This window comes from Sus scrofa, chromosome 17, assembly GCF_000003025.6.
Source record: "Sus scrofa isolate TJ Tabasco breed Duroc chromosome 17, Sscrofa11.1, whole genome shotgun sequence".
Lineage (NCBI taxonomy): Eukaryota > Metazoa > Chordata > Mammalia > Artiodactyla > Suidae > Sus > Sus scrofa.
This window is the reverse complement of record NC_010459.5, coordinates 59,852,411-59,867,742: the sequence shown is the minus strand read 5'-3', so window position 1 is coordinate 59,867,742 and position 15,332 is coordinate 59,852,411. Positions and strand designations below refer to the sequence as shown.

The following is a 15,332-nucleotide window of genomic DNA, read 5'->3' as shown; positions in this document are numbered from 1 at the left end:
TAAGCTGTGTCTGGGACCTCCACCACAGCTCACAGCAATGTCAGATCCTTAACCCACTGAGCGAGGCCAGGGATCAAACCCGCATCCTCATGGGTACTAGTCAGGTTCGTTTCCGCTGAGCCACAATGGAACTCCCTGAAACAGATTTGATGTTAAAAATTTTAAGCTTACTTAGAAACAAAAGTTAGCTATTTGTTCTGCATAATTCAACATTTTCTATTATATATTTACTTACACTTTAAAAAAAGTTTTTAGAGCAGGAGCAGGCAAACTGTCTTTTAAAGGGCTATATGGTAAATGTTTTAGGCTTTGTGGACCAAAAGGTAAACTTGAGGAGATCATGTAGAAACTAATATAAACACGTCAAATGTAACCATTTAAAAATGTAAGGACCATTCTTAGCTCGCAGACCATTAAAAAAAAGGGAGGCAGGCCAGATTTGGTCTGTGGGCTATAGCTTGCAAGACCCCTAGCTTAGAAGAAACAGTTTGAAGATCAAATCTCTGTTCCTTTTTTTTTTTTTCTCCTTCAGTGGCACCCTCACCATATGGAAGTTCCTTGGCCAGGAATCAAATCTGAGCTGCATCTGCCACCTATGCCATAGCTACAGCAATGCAAGATCCTTAACCTATTGTGCTGGGCCAGGCATTGAACCGGTAAAGCCCCAGAGACAAGCTGGATCATGAACCCACTGCACCACAACTGGAACTCCTAGACCTCTCTGTTCTTAAGTACAAAATGTATTCTTCAATTTATCTTACTACTTAAAAGACATAGTGGTTTAAATCAAGATTGCATTGGGAAGGGTTTATGGTTGTGTTAATTAACACGTTTTGATTTTCCTGTGCCAAGCATATCAAAAAATAAACAATCATTGTTGCTAATGACATCCAATTCTTACCTAGATCACAGTTTCACACCCTACTGGTACAGGTCTGCCACACTTCCTCGACCAAACGGAGCGGTACAGTGGTCACTGTTCCAAAAGAACACGGGGAAAAGACGGAGAGAGAGAACGTTTTGCAGCGTTAGTACAGCTGGGCAGAACCATAAATGCCAAACCTACAGACGCGACTGAAGAGACCTAAATGCCGCCCAGTCCTGACTCCATAAATGCACGGGAGGTCCTCGAGTGGACAGTACACTGGGCCCTCAGCTACTTCTTGATTCTTGGTCACCCTGGCAGTCCAGGGGGATGAGGGCTGCCACCCCTGACCTCAGGGCCTGCCTAGCGTGAAGCTCAGCGGTTGCTCCGGGTAGGTCTTCCGCCTCTGCACCGTCACCTATGGGCAATGAGCCCAGTCACAGCTCTCAGACGTGAGTTCAGGCTCACTAATAGGTTGCATGAAAACGGGAGTAAGCATGGAAGAATCTGGTGCGGTGATTAAACACCCAAGATAGAATGCTGAGCAACAAACCCACCTAACTTGGACTGCAAAGATTGGAGCAAGGAGTTAAGTCCTTCCTGAGCCTGTGCTCTGCCACACCTGGAGTCACCAGCATAACCCAGGAACTCTCGGGGTGGGAAGCAGGGAGTGGACCATGCGGTGCAGACCAGTTGTTCAGGGCACACACCTGTATCGTGGCCACATTTTCAGCACGTGTGCCTTTGAAAAAGGAGAATCAGTTGCGTTTCGAAAGTAATGATGCATGTGTAACAGCATATTTTCAATTTTTAAAATTATCAGCATGTATAACTGCTCACAGTCAAGACAATGTAATTTTTAGTTTCCCTGCTCACATCCTTTGAAGAGATTTACAGTTGAGATAAAGACTTAAAAGTTTTTTTATTACTCCAAATATAAAATATTGCTATTCTTCTTTTTTGGGCGGGGGTGGGTGTTAACCCACGCTGTCCCACAAGAGAATGCCCGTTCTGTTTTCATAGAACTGGTAACAGGTAGCTCTTCCGCTGTTCAGTCTAATAAATATCGTTTGTCTAAATATGAACTAGCGATAAGTTCCTAACACCATCATTATCAATACGTTTGCCAAAAAATGAAGAAATGTAATTTATAGTAATTCACTATTTTAAAATATTTTCCGATATTCAGCCTGACTTTCAATATATTCAGTTGTGTATGAGCATCTTCTGAAACTGCTTTCATATGAAAAACTGAAAAACTTCTGGACAAAAATCTGGGTAAATAAAGACGAATCATGTGAGACTAGTCATTTTAATTAGAATTTTGCATTTCTGGACTTGAGTTTGCTGTCAAAGAACACTGACTTCACACACCTCAAATATAAATTTAGACTTGTAATTACCATATATTTCCACAAGGTGGACCTCTTGATGTTAGGTGCTTTTTTAAATCCATGTGTCCAAAACATTACATAAATTCAAAACCCCTTTGAATTTTTAAAAATGTACTTTTTACAAAGTCATACAATGCAGCATTCCCCCATCAGACTGGCTTAAAACTTGATGCTTCAGGACATAACTCAATTTCTTCTCACCAAATTACCAAGTAAGTTTTTTAAATCTTTTAAACTCCTTAAAAACAATCTCTTTAATGACTTAATGTTGTTACTTTAATAATCATATTTTGTTAAATGATTTATAAAATCAGTGCGTTAAAAACTCCATCAATGACTACTACTAGTCATGAAGAGTGTTGATAATTCAGATCCTATATCTGTTACTGAACAAGAAGGCAGAATTTTCTTTTTAATGGTCATACCTGCAGCATATGGAAGGTCCTGGGTCAAAGACTAAATCCAAGCGGCAGCCGTGGCAATGCCAGATCCTTTAACCCATGAGGTCGGCCTGGGGGTCAAACCTGTGCCTTCACAGCGGCTGAGCTGCTGCGGTTGGATTCCCAACCCACTGAGCCACAACGGCAACTCTGTAGGATTGTTTTTTCTAAGTCTTCAGGCTCCTCAGTATATAAACTTTCTCTTCAAATTTATACGACATATGTAAATTTATGCATGCATATCACCAGTACCATGTGATTTACGAACTGCTTTTTAATGTTGTTCCTCCAGCTAACTGGATGAGAGAGATGTGAGATGCCATGTCATCAACGTATTTAGTGCAGGATTACACACTCTTAGTAGGTGCAGAGTAGACATACCTACTTAACACATAGTTTTAGTTTATCTTGACCTCTATGACACCTGCTAAGGACATGAAATACAGAAATAAAATTTAGAATAATTCAAGATTAATAAAAATACAGTGGTAGAAGTTAGCTGTTATTGCAAACATTTTGATTACAATGAAAATGTCTTCTGGTTCTATAATATCATAGAACCTTTGGGGCTGGACCCAGCCAAACCTTCTTTTGGTATCTTGTACTTTATTTTCAAATGTATTTATTAGCTATGGGTCTGTACTTGGGAAAAAAACCTAAGCATGTGTCCCATCCATCAGGTTATCTCTAACTATAGGTGCAGTTATTTCTTAACCACTGAATCTTTTTGCTTTAGGGGCCAGGGTGGTTTCTAGAATAAGGGAGGCCTTTTCTTTGCTTTGCTTCATAGTAAGTAGTTATGTGGATATTTGTACAGGAGAGTGAAATCTTTTCCCTAGTCTGGCTCCAAATATTATTTTAAATTGAATAAAATATAAAATAGGGAGCTGCTAATACGTAGCTTAAAGTAGAAAATCAGTATTTGAGGGGGTTGATTGGCAACAAGTAACGGCTCGTATAAAATAGAGTCCACACATATAAATATACATTAAATACACAGTATATATGCATACACATAAATGCTTATAAAATTAAGGGATTGACTTCTGGTTAGAAAGGATTTAGAAATCATCTCATTTCAGACACAGAAACTGAGGCTCAGAGAAGTCAAACAATTCACAAAAGGTTATACAGCAAGTAAGAGGTAGAGCTGGACTTTTTCTACCATGCAGTGATTTCTTCTAAAAGACCCCAGTTCAACTCACAGTAGGTTGTCTAGCACCCAGGACTGGTCATAAGTCCCTCAGCACAAAGTGCTACCTCAAAGGCTGAGCAGTTTCCATGGGCAGCTGACCCATCGCAGCCTTAAAGCAGCGGAACAGGAAAGGTCACGGAAGGCAATGAGGTAACATGTGCGGTGAGAAGTCACAGGGACATTCAGCTGCTCCAGGGCCACCTGGTCAGGCTGAGAATGTGCTGGCCACTGCGCTGGCACCTGACCTCCTTCATCTCATTCAAAGATTACAGCCGTGTTGGGGGGGCGGGGAGATGTTCCTGCGGAGGAAATAAATATCTCGCTGCAAGGTGCAGAGCTGGGATTGGGGCCCAGGTCCCAAAGTCCACGCACTGTGCTCGCTGCCTGGATGGACCAGCAGAGAGGGTGGGCTCATTCTCGAGGACACTTACTCAAAGGCCAAGCCAAAACATATTTACTTGGAATATTTATTTTTATTTAACTTACTTTCCCCCTTTGTGCAAGATTACTTTTTACCTTTTTGTGCTGGAGGAGGGAAATTTCCTCTTTACGATCGCACCTCCATTTAAACCTCTGCTTCTTATAATGCGTTTTTAATACTGTCTGCAAATGCGAACTTCAAAATACTCTTAAATAAGGCATAATTTTCATCTTGGCAGACTTTTTCAACAAGCTATCACTTATTTCTAGGTTCATTACTCAATAATCCATAAACTTCACTTGAAAAGAATACTTTGATTTTCCAGGGCACGAAATCACATATACTAACAGAATTTACAAAACAAAATACACAAAACGTTTGAATGCTCTTTGATGTGGTTGGCTTCTGATGGCTCAAAAGTAATAAAATTGGACTTGTTTCACAGACCCCTGTGCTAAAAACATCTCACACCCCAACCCCAAGAAACTGTACTGGCCAGATTAATTTCCTGCAATAAGTAGTCATTTAATGAAAGAACAAAATTAACAGGAATCAAAATGTCGCAGCTGTATTTTTGTTAGACATTATATAAAAAAAAGAAAAAGTATAATACAGTAAATCATTTTGTATAACAGGAACTTAAAGAGTCTCAAATTAATCGTGATCAGAATAAAAACGTCTCGGCCACATGGTACTGACGACGCTGCGTCACTCGTCCGGCACTCAGAGCCTCGGCGGTGACCTGCACATGCACACCGCGTCCTCCTTCGCACCGCAGAGCTGCAAAGCAAAACTGAGTTTTCTTCTGGGAGAGTTCCTGGGGGCTGTATCGACCCCAACTGTTCACACTCCTCAGACACCAGAGAGTGGAGGCCGTCCCCCGCTTCCTCCTCTTACAGGTGAGAGCGACCCACATTTCACCTGCCTGTGGTCCTGCTCCTTCGCAAACACAGCAGGTGGTCATGAGCGTCAGGAAAGTTCCCTGATGAATGTTCAGTGTTGGTATCAAAAATTAAACACAATTCTTCTCAGAAGAAAATCTCTATGGCCTGTGGAATCTAGAAATCACAAAGAGAAAATGAATTGAAGGTTACACATTCCTACGTTAACACTGCCAAAATCTTCCACAAATAATGCTGTTGCCATTACAAGCGTCTCAGAAGTCCAACAGGTAAAAGATGAGGATGGACCTGTTTGGGTTAAAGTAATGGTGGGGCCACCTGTTCGGGAACTAGAGCCTGAATTCTTCTTTTTTTTTGAAGTACAGTTGATTTACAATGTTGTGCCAATTTCTGCTGTGCAGCAAAGTGACCCAGCTCATTCCCTTATGTGATCTTCCATCACGGTCAACGCGAGAGACTGGGTATCGTTCCCTGTGCTGTATAGCAGGACCTCATTGCTTATCCAGTCTAAATGTGAGAGTTTGCATCCACGAACCCCAAACTCCCAGTCCATCCCACTCCCTCGGCCCTCCCCTTGGCAACCACAAGTCTGTTCTCCACGATTGTGAGTCTGTTTCTGTTCTGTAGATAGATTCATTTGTGCCATGTTTTAGATTCTACGTATAAGTGATATTATATGGTATTTGTCTTTCTCTGACTTACTTCACTTGGTATGATAATCTGAAGTTGCATCTGTGTTGCTGCAAATGGCATTATTCCTTCTTTTTTTTATGACGGAGTGGTATCCCGTTGTATACATGTACCACGTCTTCTTAATCCACTCCTCTGTCAATGCACATTTTGGTTGCTTCCATGTCTTCTTGGCTCTTGTGAATAGTAGACACTGAATTCTTTTTTTTTTTTTTTGTCTTTTTGGCTTTTCTAGGGCCACTCCCATGACATATGGAGATTCCCAGGCTAGGGGTCCAATCGGAGCCGTAGCTGCCGGCCTATGTCACAGCCACAGCAACGCGGGATCCGAGCCGCGTCTGCAACCTACACCACAGCTCACGGCAACGCCGGATCGTTAACCCACTGAGCAAGGCCAGGAATCGGACCCAAAACCTCAAGGTTTCTAGTCAGATTCATTAACCACTGTGCCACGAAGGGAACTCCTAGACACTGAATTCTTAAGACTACCTAAAACTTCGTCTGAAAACAGCCCATTAAGCCCTTGAGTACACAGAAAGACCAGGGCTTCACTAAATCAGTGGAAGTAATGAACTGATTAATAAAGCAAATTATTGGATAATACAGTAGAGTTATAGTTTTGCACTTAAAGAACTGGTAATGTGTTTGTGGTAATGTCCCATATGCTTAAGAAAACCTCATATGACTAAAAATACTGTTCTGGTAAAAGTTGGCATTAAGTGCTAAACTGTGGTAGCACAAAAATCTTATATGTCCTGATGTCTACGTTTTGGGCTCTCTCTTAAAGTTCCATCTTCTAAGAAAGTTATCAAGGACTTATGAGAGAAAATACATGTCTTTAGTAAACATCTAAAGAATAAGAAGGTGTATTAAATATTTGCTATCACCATACATAGAATGGTAGCAATTATATCTCTTTTTTAAAAACATAGACTGAACATTAAAAAATGTTTTAAGGAGAATGTTTATTTCCTAAACATTTTTCAGCGTTTTGAACACTCAAAAATAAGATGATTTATTCCTACCCCAAAGTAGGGGAAAACCCTTAAACGTTTTTAAACAAACTATATACTTGCCTCGTTTTTTTCTTGCCCATCAACCTCCTCTTCCTCCCTTGAAATAGTCAAAGTAAAACTATCTTGTGAGACCTGGTTTCTGTTCTACAACCTCATTGTGCTTGCAGAGTTAATCTTTTTTTTTTTTTTTTTTTTTTAGGGCCGCACCCACAACATATGGAAGTTCCCAAGCTAGGGGCTGAATTAGAGCTCTAGCTGCTGGCCTACACCACAGCCACAACACCGGATCCTTAACCCACTGAGCAAGCCCAGGGATCGAACCTGTGTCCTCATAAATGCTAGTCAGATCTGTTTCCGCTAAGCCACCACAGGAACTCCAGAGTAGATCTTTTAAATAACAATTGCAGTGGCCACTTTGTGACAAACGGAAAAGGGAGGGAATCCGTTCTTTTAGCTGAAGGCAGTATCTCCATTCAGACCGTCCTTTCTCTTTGTATCTGGGGCCCAAGCATCATCAGACCAAGGGAGAGATGACGAAGCAGCAGCTGCAGTTGAAGGCTTATGGCATCACGGCCACCCCTTGGGATTAAAGGTGTGTGAGAACCTCACACCATCCTGACTGTCACGGCCACGGACAGAGGGAGATGCTGAAAGAACATGCAGCCAGTGAGCAGGTCATGATCAGCAAGACACCCCATCGCTGCTACGGTCACGTGGGCAGAGTGGATGTTCCCCTCATGTGAAACGCCTCGATTACAGAGGCATCAGCCAGCACAGCCCCACTGGCACATAAGCCCCATGATGACAAGGACCTCCTTGATCTTATCTGTAGTTGTATTCTCAGTGCCAAGAACGGCGCACAGCGTCATTCAAACATTTGCCGGGGAAACACCAGCTCTTTGGAAGAGCTTCGAGGGAGCATTAGCTTGTGTTAAAGAAATGAATACAGATTTAAATAAGGTGGGAAAACAGGAATGGAGAGGGTTGTTTCACACCACTCCTCTACGTATCAATGAATCAGGGAGCTCATAAACGAGAGAGTTCTGGACGTTAGCAAAGGGGAATTAAACACACAGGCAAATTACTTTCAGTGCTTTGAGGCTCATTTCCTTAAATATACACTAACTGCTCAGATAACCAGTGATCTGCGTAGCAGTGTCCTCCTAAAACCACCTTCCACCGAGCCCTACGAGAAACCAGGGGAGCGAACAGAGCTTTTAATTGAGGTGCCTTCTGTCTGTTCAATACAGTTCTCTGCAGAGATACTGAATTTTTTTTTTTTTAACGTGAACACATAGTTCTTTGTGGCATGTTAATTTTCCTTTTAAATAAACACCATATTGTAAGTATCACGAACTTCATACAAATAGAAATCTGACCTTGTCAGGTGCTTGCTTGAGGCGTGTACTTCCATTTCATTGCTTTTGTATTCATTCAGTTCTTTACGAATCGCTGCCTGGAATTGAAAACCAGCATATCATTTTTCAGAACATTACAACATTAGCAGAGGAAACTGGTGTCATGGCTGCGGATGGACAGCCACTTCGAACACATGTTGACTTCGGTGCTGGTGCGACAGGCAGAAAAGCTTTTTGTTCAGCATTCCGACTCTTACTTGCTCATGTTTACAGTCCCACCGAGCTAGTGCATGGCTGGTATTCAGGAAGTGTTCAGGGAATTTATCTGCTGTGCCCAAGAGGGAAGATACCAGCCCTCCCCACCCAGCCACGATACGTAATAAATAGATAAATGCGGGGCTATCGTCACCAAAAGCTGAACGTCACTCCTTATTCTGATGGTCCTGCTTTCTAAGAGCCCCAAGCCTCAAGACAACGAGCAAACTTCAGCTTTTGGTGAAATTACTTGGAACTCTGCAACTAGACAATGTAGGAAGAAGTCATTCTGACGTCACTGCAGGTTTATGTTCTGCATTTTGAAAAAGAACCTCCCGGTTGCCTGTGGGTGAGACGCGCATCGCCGCCCATCCGGGGCCTCTCCCCTGGCCCGCCTCCAGCTTCCCAACGCCCACTTCCATCGTGTGCTTCTCTCAGATAAACCCTCCAGGACCAGGGGAGACAAAAAACATCAGCCTTCAGGGCAAGGAAAGACTCTGCCTCCAGAATGTCAGGGGCAGGCTACGCCCATCGTCACCAGGCCTGCCACCAAAGAGGCCCACCCTCTCCCCCGTGCCCGGGCCCCTCCAAGCCCCTCGCCAAGGGTAACTGAGTTGGTCCAACTACAGCCTGTCTGGACTTCTCCAAGCTGATGCTATGCCCGTGTGTGTTCACTTAAAAGCTCCAGACTCACACTCAGCATATGAAGGAGGAGGAACAATGAGAAAATCCTGCAAATGTATTGGCTGGATGTATAATAGTTCCTCTTCCTAAAGGCTTTGAGGTTCTGAAAATCACCAGAGGCAGGAAGGCAGGACAGACTCTGCCAACAGACGTTCCTGGGTTTAAGTTCTGCTGGTCAATAGCGTTTGCCCACGGTCAAGACTACTCCCCCAGCCTCTCCTGGTCACCTCTGCAGGGATAATGACAACACCTCTCTCTTTGGGATGTTGCTGAGGATTAAGTGAAATAACGCCTGGCAGGCTGGGTCCAGTACGGGGGAGTGTACGGGCTAGGGGATGTTAATTCCCTCTGCTTCACCCCATAGCCTCAGCCCCCCGCAACCCCCTTGCTCTCCTCCTGGCCCTTTGGTTGAGACTGCTCAGGATCCCCAGGGACACCTCAAACGGGACCAGCCCAGGACCGAGTCCAGAGCCGCCTCCACCTGCAGCCTGAAGGCTTCTCCCATCTCCTCCCTTCCCCCACCCGGCTGTGGCTCGCTTTGTGTAAACCCATGTTGTCCAGCTCTTTTTTGCCCACCTGCCTACTGTGACTCGCACCCAGGCCAGAGTTTCACGTCCTCAACAGTCTCGGGGTGGGGGCGGCTATCCTGTGCATTGCCACAGGGGGGAGCGGCACCCCTGGGCTCCACTCACTAGACACCAGCAGCGACCACCACTGCTGACCACCAAGACTGTCCCCAGCCACTGCCAGAGTCCCTAAAGGCAAAGTGTCCCCCAGGTGAAAGCATGTCCCTACCGCCAGCTTGTATTTACAAAGCCAGCATCTGGGAAGGCACAGCCTCGACCACAACAGTGGACAGTGCCCACCAAGGATAGAAACCTGCTGGCAGGACGCGCTCTGCTCCTTTCACACCGACCCACCCCGGCGGCACAGACCGGCCTGCTCGGTACCTTGTCTGCTGCCGACAGTCTCGTCCAGGGCTTGTCGGCCCGTCTGTCATAGTCTTGTGCCTTTGCCACCTCCACGTAATCACTGAATCGTATCAGAATTTTTCTGTCTCTCAGTTCATCAACCGTGGGTCTCTGATTAAGCTGAAAAATAAAAGATCACCACTGTCAGGTGTCCCGTGCCAAATTAGCATTCTTAAAGCACCCTGAAGCTGTGAAATGGAACCCTGATGCAAAAAACCTCAAGTATGAGGGGTTTAAAGTACACCTCTTCTATTCCAGCCCCCTGCCCTCAGCACCTCTTCTCTGGACCCTAAGCTCCAGGAGCCCAGCAGTGCCCTGTTCACAGCACAGCTCAAGGAACCATAGGTGAATGAACTTAGGAAAGATTTTACAGTAGCAGCGGCTTCTTTTCTGCTATCATTAGGGAAGCTTTTACGAAAAAGGTAGAGAAAGTTAAAATGCTAAATACTACTGGTACTCATAAGTCAAGCTCAGGAAGACACTCCATGAACTTCAAGTAGGACAATAATAATAATAATAATTAATAGAATTATTATTAATAGAATAATAATTGTTAGAATAGTAATAATTGGAGAACACAGTAGAAAAAGGGCAACACCAGAACACCTGGATTTAGAGATGGGCAGGGCTTTAGAAGGAGATCAGCGCTTATGGAGTTGCTACCTATATTGGCCACAGTCCATTTTGATTGACTTAACTACTAGAGACCCCCCGATACAAATCCTTGAGGCTAATAAAATGTTCTGCCATCCAGAGCTTCTAGACAGAGTGAGGTAACCAGTGTCCCAAAGGAAAGGGCAGCTCTGCTGTCCGGGCGCTGTGCCCAGGAACTGTGTAAAGAGCTCACCCCCTGGAAACAAAGCGAAGTGTCATCAGGGCCGCGGGCTCGGGTGCCAGGCGAGGACACTATTGGCAGGCATGTCAGTTACATGCCAGGACGTGGCAAAAGGCCCTGCTCTCCTGGCGTCTGGTGAGTGAATTCCTGGCACCTGCCCTCACAGAGTGAGGGCCTGCATCGCCCATCCCGACCGCTGCAGAAGCAGCTTTCTCCCTCGAATCGTCCGGAATCAGGTGCTTCAATGATAGTACCTTTCTTGTCAATCTTTGCTTGATTTCTCTTCTTTCTTCCTGCTCCGTCTGATCATTCCTTTCTGTGAAAAATTAAAGCAAAACAAAACAAAGAAAAGAAAAGGAAGAAGCAGGTTGAGACTTTCTTCTCTTTAGCAGGAAGTGTCCTCAAAACCTGGATGCTGGGGGTGGAGGACGAAGGACACGACGTAGAAGACGCTTTTGTCCACATCACTTTGTTTTTCCCCACTTTGCCCATCACTGCTCGGGAGACCGTGGCCTCACTGTCACACAGAAAGCCTTGTATGTGGACGCTTTGCCAGCATCCCCGCTTCCTCTGGGTCAGAAATAACCGCATCGATTGTTGTTGGGCATTTATTTGCAGGAGAACCAGGAAAAAGCTCGCTCTCTCTCTCCCTCTCCCTCTAATCAACTCTCTCTCTGTGTGTATTTACATCTAGGAACATAGATGGCAAACAAAAACAGATTTAGGATGAGCTAGATACACATATATAATATCTTCGTATATGTGAATGAGTAAATGAATATTAATAGAACTGTCACTGCCTTTCCCCCCCTTTTCCACGTAATAGGCACACATGCTTTCAGCCAACCAACGTAAGATAAGAAACACCCATTTCAGATTGTGGGCAGCATATGCTTGCCTGGAATGCGTATTTTCAGAATATATTTCAACTCGAAACATACCCGGGAACCCAGCTGCCTCTCCACTGCAGAAGCAAGACACGTGAGCTGCCTTTCAAGGGACCCCGAGGATCTTTCGCCAAAATTGGCTTTGCTTGGTGAGTGTGGCTATTAACATTCAAGCCGTGCTCACACCTACACTTTGTAGCTAAAAATGGAGCAGAATGCTGAGCTGTAGTGTAAAATGTAGGCTCTGCCCTGGGATACGAGATAATGGATGTCCTATTTCTGGCTCTCTGTTGCTAAATAAAGCCTCAGGTCCCTGGAGGGGACCCAGCATTCCACTCCTAGGAAAAGGACTTCGTCTGTCAGCACTCCTAGACACACCGCCAGGTTTGAGAAAGGGGAAGCCTGCTCCTTGCAGTTAACATAAGTTCACATGTCTGCCTCTATTTAAAACACTCCTAACATTTGTGCGCCTGGGGGGTTTGGTATCTAGGTGCTTTGTATACTTAGCCATCGTACTCTTCTGTAACTTTCGTTAAGACGGAAGATGCAGCTTACATTTGGCTGTTTTAAGAAAGGAAACCAAACCCTGTTATGTCCTGGGGTCTTAATCCAAGTGAAAAGCCAGAAGAAACCACAGTTATAAGCTCTAATCAGAAAGCTGATGATACAATTAGAAAAAAGTGATGAAAGTACCACCTGGGCCAACCATGAGGGATTCAAACAATGATATGAAACTAATTCTTCAGAGTTCTCAAAAATAGGCCACGAACAAACCCCCAGTACAGCCCTCATGTGAAAACACGGAAACAAGATCAGATCTTTCCTTTTTTAAAATCATGGGTACCATCTGCATGACAAGGGCACACGGGCACAGCACGGGCTTTGGAGAGCTGATCTTTGAAAGTGTCTGGTAGGATCGTCTCCGGGCCAGGCGCTTGGTGGGGCACCAACTCTTAGAAGTCCCTCCTGAGATGTTAAGCTACAGACTCTCTGAGCGCCACTCAGTGCTGGGTTCGGGATGTCTAACTCCCAGACCCGGAAAACACGGTGCCTTGTGCAAAACAAGGGAGCCATGACCACAGCCTCCACGCCCAGATTTTCCAGAAATAGTGGCAGGAGCTGGGACAGTCACACGTGCATCTTCTGTAAATCATCAGACCTGCACTATTGCTCCTGAGACAGTGATTAGAGTGTGCCTGAGTCTAATCCAGGACACATGGGCGTGAACTGCGGTTCCTTTCCCTGTGCCGAGACGCCTGATAAAAAGTCCTATTACCTCCCGGAGTCCGAGCTGCCTCACTAGGGAAATGGGGACGCCGAGCAAAGCTGGCGACTGTGCTCCAAGGACTGAATGAGGACCGGACGCGCTGAGTCCGAGGCCTGGCATAGCGTGGGCCCAATGCCACAGGATCATTTTTAGTGTCATCACAGGTACAGGGCCGCTCTGTCTTACGCTCTTGTCTCCATCAACACGCAGGCCCAGCTCTGCGTGTTCCCCCGACAGGATGGCGTTAGTCATGAGCTCCCCACTTAAAGGGAGCAAATACAATGTGCTGACAGCCTAAGAACTGATGAAAAGCAGACGCCACCATGGAGCATGAGCCTGGGTCAAGGGCCTGCGAGGATGACGCCCTGGGCGGCATCTCACACAGTTCCTCCCTTCGCTTCTCCCGGCACAAAACCAAACCAAAGCACCGCCCACCACTATCCAGCGAAATTCTCAGGCGCTGCTGCCCGGGGCACCGAGGCGTCCGACCAGGGATGGACCCGCCTGGCCAGGTGGTGAGGAAGGGATGTCGGGGCTGCAGTGGGGGTTGGCGGGGCTTGTTTTCCTGCCTCTTCTGTGCGCAGAAGCGAGCTCTGTCCATCCCGGGACCACCTGCCACCTCTGCCCGCCAGGCCCCACCCTGCTCCCAGGGCTTCTGTGCCAAGACTAACTCCCTTAGGGGCACTGACCGGCTGGGGGTCCTGGCCATCCACCAGAGCAGAGAGGGGGTCCCCACGGATGGGAGGAACGGTTCCCAGGAGAAAAGCCTCTGCCCACTCTGGGCGGCAGGCCAGGCTGAGGGGCGTGAACTTGCCCCACTCAAGTCTTAGATTTTCTTCAGGGGCATCAGACTTAGGCGCTTTCCATCGTAAGTGACTTCATTTTTTAAAATTCAAATATGTGTCACAAATAGCTTGACTTTTGTATCCGCTCACGTGCTGAAGATTGTTATCAATGAAAAGCTTTTCTTTAAATCCTCAGATGTGGCCTAGTTTGGGTAAAATAGAACAGCAGTCGCCGTATCCTAGGTTTAAAAAATTAAACATGTGAACTATTCCATTTAAAATGGATAAGCAATGAGGTCCTCCTGCACAGCCCAGGGAACTATAGCCAATCTCATGCGATAGAACAGGATGGAAGATAATATGAGAAAAAGAATGTATATACATGTAGGACTGGGTCACTTCGCTGTTCAGCAGAAATTGACACAACAGTGTAAATCAACTATAATTTTAAATTAAAACAATAAAACCAAGAATTCTGGATCTTAGGGTTTAAGTATTTCCAACGGTGGACAGAGAGGGGATTTCTAGGCAGTTAATGAAGGTGCTGGGCAGAGGAATGGGTTAGGGCTCCACACCTGGAGCAGGGGCCCTGGCACCCACTTTCTGACAGCTCAGCCTCGGGACCCTCTTTGTAGAAAGATGGCCATGCAATGAAACCCAAGCTCAGAGAATGTCTGCAGTGTCCATCCATCATAAAGAGAGGAGGGAAAGGAAAATAGTTCAAAAATACAGGCCTTAGAAGACACTTTTCATACAAAATGTCTCGAAAGCTGAAATGCATTGACCAGATACATAAGAAGTATCTGCGAAAACACTTCTGCAAGGGTTTTACCACCCGACTCATCAATGGCTTTAATGAGATGGAACAGTGCTCTCTACACTTCGGGGGTTCTTCCTGGACAGTGATGCTCAGCACTGGTCACAACCACACACCTAACTGGAGAAGCCCAGAAGGCTGGGGGCGGGGGGGGGGGGGTGGGGGGGGGTGGTCTGGAATCGCATCACACTGTGGAGTTGAAAGCCACCGGCAACATTCCCCAAGGTTTCTCGCTTCCTTGGGGCTATTTGATTCCCCAGGTGTAACCGCTAAGGGGTGAGTTCATCCCTTGTCCACACCTGCCTGTGGTGACTGCGGCCATCAGAAACCCCTGTCCAAACTGCCAGGGAAACCTGCTGAGACCCAGCCTGCGAAAGGATACAGAATCATCTCCCTTAGACCTATGGGGCTGACTCATTAGATAACGCTGAAGTAGGGACATCTTTTACCATGCCAAGAGAGTCTTTTTTTTTTTTTTTTCCCTCTCAATTTTAAATGGGATGCTTCTGGGTGTTTCAACTTTCCCCGGGGTTGCTTTCAGATTCCTGGG

General features: G+C 45.6%; 1 protein-coding gene across 2 annotated transcripts in view; it reads right to left on the bottom strand.

Moving 5' to 3' along the window:
* Window positions 3,684–15,332, bottom strand: part of PHACTR3 (phosphatase and actin regulator 3) — a 216,485-nt gene continuing 204,836 nt past the window's right edge. The window contains exons 10-13 of one of the 2 annotated variants that reach the window (XM_005673064.3): window positions 11,281–11,342; window positions 10,171–10,311; window positions 8,303–8,379; window positions 3,684–5,373 (exon numbers count right to left, since the gene is read on the bottom strand). In XM_005673064.3, coding sequence (XP_005673121.1) covers window positions 5,358–5,373; window positions 8,303–8,379; window positions 10,171–10,311; window positions 11,281–11,342 — 296 coding nt within the window. In that variant the 3' untranslated portion in view covers window positions 3,684–5,357. The remainder of the gene's footprint in view (window positions 5,374–8,302; window positions 8,380–10,170; window positions 10,312–11,280; window positions 11,343–15,332) is intronic. The other variant, NM_001110176.1, reaches the window with a different exon arrangement.